This window comes from Otolemur garnettii, unplaced genomic scaffold (genome assembly GCF_000181295.1).
Source record: "Otolemur garnettii isolate 467f Iridium unplaced genomic scaffold, OtoGar3 scaffold00019, whole genome shotgun sequence".
Classification (NCBI taxonomy): domain Eukaryota; kingdom Metazoa; phylum Chordata; class Mammalia; order Primates; family Galagidae; genus Otolemur; species Otolemur garnettii.
The window spans coordinates 18,899,443-18,905,029 of NW_003852414.1; the positions used below are offsets into that span (position 1 = coordinate 18,899,443).

Sequence of the window (5,587 nt, forward strand, 5' to 3'; positions counted from 1 at the left end):
AGGAGACTCGCTTGAGCCCAGGAGTTGGAGGTTGCTGTGAGCTGTAATGCCACGGCACTCTACCCAGGGGGACAGCTTGAGGCTCTGCTTCAAAAAAAAAAAAATAAAAAATAAAAAAAAAAATAAAGGGACTCCTCTTTAAATTTGATTTGTCTGGTGGTGTGATCTTGACTCCTGGGCATAACACACTCATTGAATTATCTTCTAAGGAGAAATTCTTGTTTTAATTCCCCATGAGATCTTAAGTAAAAAATTTCAAACCCTGCATTCTTCTAATTTTAAAAAGGCAGATAATAATTGAGGGCATTCAAGGATTTCCTTCATGTCTTAGTAGCAATCATCTTCTATGCAAATACTAACTTAGGGGAGGACAGGGATTTTCACGTACCTGTGAAAAGAGGGCGTTTTAAAGGTCATAAAGAACGCTACGGTCGGTAGGTTCATCTCATTGGAATTTCTCCACTGGCCACAAGAGCCGGTCACTTTCAGGCCTTGTGACTGGTAAGGTCTTGATCTTTTAATAATTCGGAGGAAAGTCTACCGAATTCCTGTCTCCCGTTTTATCTCTTGTCAGCAGTGCCCACTTTTCACCAGGCGAGGGCAGAAAAGGGACACCTAACGGCCTGTCCCCAGGCGCTGGGGAGCCGTCTCCGAGGCAGGAAGAGGCAGACTCTTCCCCGCAATCAACCGCCCAAGGCCAGGAGCGTCCTTGCACAATGTGATAAAGACGGACGGGTGGGGCTCACGCCAGTAATCCTGGCAGTCTGGGAGGCCGAGCTGGGAGGATCTCTTGAGGTCTGGAGTCCGAGGCTGGAGTGAACTGCGATTGCTCCACTGTACTCCAGCTTGGGCGACAGAGCCAGACCCTGTTTTAAAGAAATATAAATTAGTAAGCATAAGTGTTCCCCCTGAGAAAGAAGGAATCAGAAAAAGGGTAAAGTGCTCCAAAGGGAAAGCAAAGGAGGAACCAGGAAACAGTTAGTGACGCTCACTGCTGGCAGCTATCTGTCCTGAATTGTATTCCCGTCACCAAATTATGTAACAGTGTCATTTAAAAAATGATCCCGATGCAAAGCAGATATTCTGAAAGGAACTTTTTAAACACACATTGAGAGAATGAGACAAAAAGCCAAGGAGATGCTGTGTGAGAAGACAATGTAACTATGGAACAGAAAGGAGATCTTAGGAAGGGTCGATTTCTAGTTCTATAAGAAATTTAGGACTATGTTAGACTGTGTGAACCAGACTTTGGGGAGTCATTTATTTCATGCACTTTTTTTTTTTTTTTTGATAATGACCAACCAAACTGTTTTTAACATCTAGGGCTGGATTCGCACTAAATGAAATGTCTCTTTCGAGCAGCTTGTCAGATTTAGGGATGATTTATTTATTCATGTATTTATTTGGGGGTCCAGGTGTCAGTGGAAGGAACAGGCATGGGGGTGGGGGATATAAAGTTAGTAGCGTGGGGGTCCTCTCCTCTCGGCCACTTGTTTATGGGAGACCTCGCCAGGTCATGGAACCCCCAGGCCCGAGGGCGGCAGGGGGGATCCAGAAATAGGGTTAGCCAGGGGGACGCCAGCCCAGTCCGGGTGTCCGGCGCTCAGGGAGTCTCCGCGCAGCCGCGCGGGCCCGGATCGGAGGCGGCGCTGCTCTGGGTCCCTCCCACCCGAGTCCTGCCCTTGGCCCCATCGCCCTCCGGAGCCGGGAGGCGGAGCCGCCCGAAGAGTTAAACCGGAACGGAGGCCCGGCCCTCCAGTTCTGCGCCGCCGCCATGGACCAGTCCCGCGCTGCCGTCCGCCTGCGCACAGTGCTGGGACACCTTGGTGGCCTCCCGGCCGAGGCCGTCGTATCCTTTGGGCTGCGCGGAGATCCGGCCGGACCCGTTGCCGCCACCGCCGTGCCAGTGGAGGTGGCCCCGGCCAGCCGGGTGGCTCCAGGGCGCACGGCACTGTCGCCGCGCCGGCTCTGCCCCTTCATCCTCTCGCCAGTCCCCGCAGTGGTGACAGCTTTTAAGGGAGCCCAGAGGAACGGGGAGGAGGCTGCATTTCCTGGTGCCAATAGCCCGTGAGTCCCCAGTGGACCCTTGCCGAGTCAGCAGGCGTGTGGCCGCCCTGGCTTCCGGGGCCTATTCGGGCCTATTCGGCGTCTCTCCGCCCTTCTGGGCTCACTTGGGGTCTGTGTTGCGCTTTTCACGCGTGAACAGTGAGGATGGGCGGTCCTCACGAAGGACCCTGCCATTTCAGCTGCCTTGTCATTTTCTGCCCTTAGCCATGCGTGACCTCCGCAGCTGCCCAGGCACTTAATGTCCAGGCACAGTCCCACTGTCAGCAGGATCAGAGTTGCCTGGAAGAAACCCAGACAGTCAGGCGCGCGACAGGGGCGGGCTTTCCAGGGAGAGGCTGGGGACGCCAGGCCTTCGTGACAGAGCTGGACAGGCGCTACCATGGCTGGCCTCCCCGGGCGCGGTGTCCTCGCCTTCCTCCGCGCCTTTGGCATTGTCGCCAGATTATCTGCAGTCATCATTTAAGAAGTGGTAGCGTGCTTCTGAGAAGTGAATTTCCCAGAGAAACTCTTTAAGCTACAGAAACAATGAGATCAACACAACAAGAGAAACCACTCGGGGCTGTGTCAACCTGCGGGGACCTGCTAGAATAAGACACCTTACCAAAAGAATTTCTAGTTCTTTAAGATCTTTTTTTTTTTTTTTTTTTTTTTTTTTGAGACAGAGCCTCAAGCTGTCCCCCTGGGTAGAGTGCCGTGGCATTACAGCTCACAGCAACCTCCAACTCCTGGGCTCAAGTGAGTCTCCTGCCTCCGCCTCCCAAGTAGCTGGGACCACAGGCGCCCGCCACAACGCCCGGCTATTTTTTGGTTGCAGCCATCATTGTTGTTTTGGCGGGTCCGGGCTGGGGATTCGAACCCGCCACCTAAGGTGTACGTGGCTGGCGCCTTAGCCGGTTGAGCTATAGGCGCCGAGCCAGTTCTTTAAGATCTTTAAAACTATGCTTGACTGGGTGGAACATGCTGTTCTTGGAGCCATCGTTTATTTTACAGATTTTTTTTTTTTTTTTGAGACAGTCTCACTTTGTCGCCCTGGGTAGAGTGCCCTGGCGTCACAATTTTATAGACTTTTAAAAATGCCGGCCAGTTTCTAATACTTCGGGCTGAAGTCCCATTAAATTAAACACCTGTTGTGACTAGCAGGTGTTTCTCCCTTTAAAGCTGAACCTTTGAATTTTTCCTCGTTCAGCAGTTTAGTGGAAGGGGCAGTCCCTTCCATACTTGTGGAAAAAGCAAGTATGAAGCTATGAAATGAAGTGTGGGTCAGGTCCCCTAGGTGACTGAGCCCTCCAAGCCTGGGTTTCCCACTCCGCTCAGTGAGGGTGGTAAGAAAGCTTTGGATCTTCTCACCACCTCCTCGGCCATTGTGAAAACGAAATGAATAGAAGTAACAGGGCCTTAGCATCAAACTAAATTGTCTATTTAGGAAAACTCCTTTCTTAGGAGAACCAATCCAGGGCAGGCTGTTGTTTCTAGTAAAGTTTGGCTCCTATATTTTAAATTATTTGCCTTAATTCACATCCTAGGTAGCTCACCCCACTTCAGGGACTATTTCTTCTGCGGGTTTCCATCCTCAGACCTTCCAGTAAGTAGATTGAATTTTAATTTTGGAGTATAATATGTACAGTAGATAAAAAGTTTTTGGAATGGTTGCTAGAATAGAATATGTAATACATGGCTTAATGAGGATTTATCAGGTAAATCTCCTGTTTCCGGGATTTATTCTAATTACTACAATTGTGAAAAATGTTGAAGACCCGGACTTTAATTTTACATATTGAAATTTCAGAAGGAAGGAAAAATACCAGAAAATACATAATCTGACTTTTAAAAATCCAAGCATGATATATTACTTTTAAATTAGCTTGTCGTTTATTTGTATTGCCCCACTGGCTACCATCTCTGAGTTTTCTTGAATCATCATTATAGGGGAAGACTTTGATCTTCCTAAGTCTTCTCATACAGCCATGATTTCAATTGTAAGGAAAGAATTGGGTGATCTGAGTTTGTGGGTATGCTGTACACTTATTTGGATTTTGTTATTCTGATTACTTTTGAGAATGCATCAACTGGACAATTAAAAATATAAAACTTACTACATTTGTTTCCCACCTGAAAAACCATATATATTTATCACAGAAAAATCTTAAACATCAGAGAAGTAAAAGAAAAAAAGTTTTCTTTTAAGACAGGCTTCCTGACTAGAGTGCCATGGCATTATAACTCACAGCAACCTCAAGTTCTTGGGCTCCGGATCCTCTTGCTTCAGTTTTTCTATTTTTAGTAGAGATGGGATCTCGATATTGCTCAGGCTGGTCTTGAACTCCGGAGTTTAATCAATCCACACACCTTGGCCGCCCAGAGTGCTAGGATTACAGGCATGAGCCGCCTCCCCTGGCCAAGACCAATTTTTTAAATTTTTCCTAATTCCATTACTGAAAGACAATCACTTTTTCATATTTGCAGAGGGCGTCAAAGAAGTGTGTACACATATTAAGGAAAAAACTGTATTAAATCTGTAATACTCAAGTCACGTTTGACTTCTGCAATTATATGAGGTGCTCAAGGTGACTTGTCATCTTTTGTTATTGGCACATATTATTATAATTTTAATACAGTTTTTTTCCTTTCTTAAAATGTGTATGTATCTTTTTTGCACCCCATCTGTGTATGTGTTTTTCTTTTGTTTTTTGTTTTTGGTGTATTTCTTTGCAGGCTTTCCCCCCAAATACTGTCTTGGTTTTACATCTTTATAATCATATTTTATTATAATAAGCATTGTCCACGCTATTACATGCTTTTCATTTTTAGTGCCTGAATCATGTTCTAGCCAGTGGATATAACTTCATTAATTTTCTTCCACTAATGTACATGTTTTGGGTGACCATAGGTAGTGTTTCGAACTTAAACTTTCTTTTAACTTTTCAGATTGTTTCCTTAAAATCTTAGATATAGAAATACCGAGTATGGCTCTTTCTGCCGCCATCTTGGTTCCGGGTTCCCTGCACAACATGCCTGGTGAAGCCACAGAAACCGTCCCTGCTACGGAGCAGGAGTTGCCACAGCCTCAGGCTGAAACAGGGTCTGGAACAGAATCTGACAGTGATGAATCAGTACCAGAGCTAGAGGAACAAGATTCCACACAGGCAACCACACAGCAAGCGCAGCTGGCAGCGGCAGCTGAAATCGATGAAGAACCAGTCAGTAAAGCAAAACAGAGTCGGAGTGAAAAGAAGGCACGGAAGGCTATGTCCAAACTGGGTCTTCGACAAGTTACAGGGGTTACTAGAGTCACTATCCGGAAATCTAAGAATATCCTCTTTGTCATCACAAAACCAGATGTCTACAAGAGCCCAGCTTCAGATACCTACATAGTTTTTGGTGAAGCCAAGATCGAGGATTTATCTCAGCAGGCACAGCTAGCAGCTGCTGAGAAATTCAAAGTTCAAGGTGAAGCGGTTTCAAACATTCAAGAAAACACACAGACTCCAACTGTACAAGAAGAGAGTGAGGAGGAAGAGGT

General features: G+C 46.7%; 2 protein-coding genes across 2 annotated transcripts in view; both read left to right on the forward strand.

Moving 5' to 3' along the window:
- Positions 1-1,728: 1,728 nt before the first annotated feature.
- The window catches only part of PHYH (phytanoyl-CoA 2-hydroxylase), a 19,025-nt gene continuing 15,166 nt past the window's right edge, over positions 1,729-5,587 (forward strand). The window contains exons 1-2 of the mRNA XM_023511340.1: positions 1,729-1,849; positions 3,591-3,649. Of these exons, the coding sequence (XP_023367108.1) occupies positions 1,775-1,849; positions 3,591-3,649 (134 nt within the window). The 5' untranslated portion in view covers positions 1,729-1,774. The remainder of the gene's footprint in view (positions 1,850-3,590; positions 3,650-5,587) is intronic.
- LOC100957927 (nascent polypeptide-associated complex subunit alpha) overlaps positions 4,984-5,587 on the forward strand; it is an 880-nt gene continuing 276 nt past the window's right edge. The window contains exon 1 of the mRNA XM_003786808.3: positions 4,984-5,587. This exon is cut by the window's right edge and continues 276 nt beyond it. Within this exon, the coding sequence (XP_003786856.3) occupies positions 5,031-5,587 (557 nt within the window). The 5' untranslated portion in view covers positions 4,984-5,030.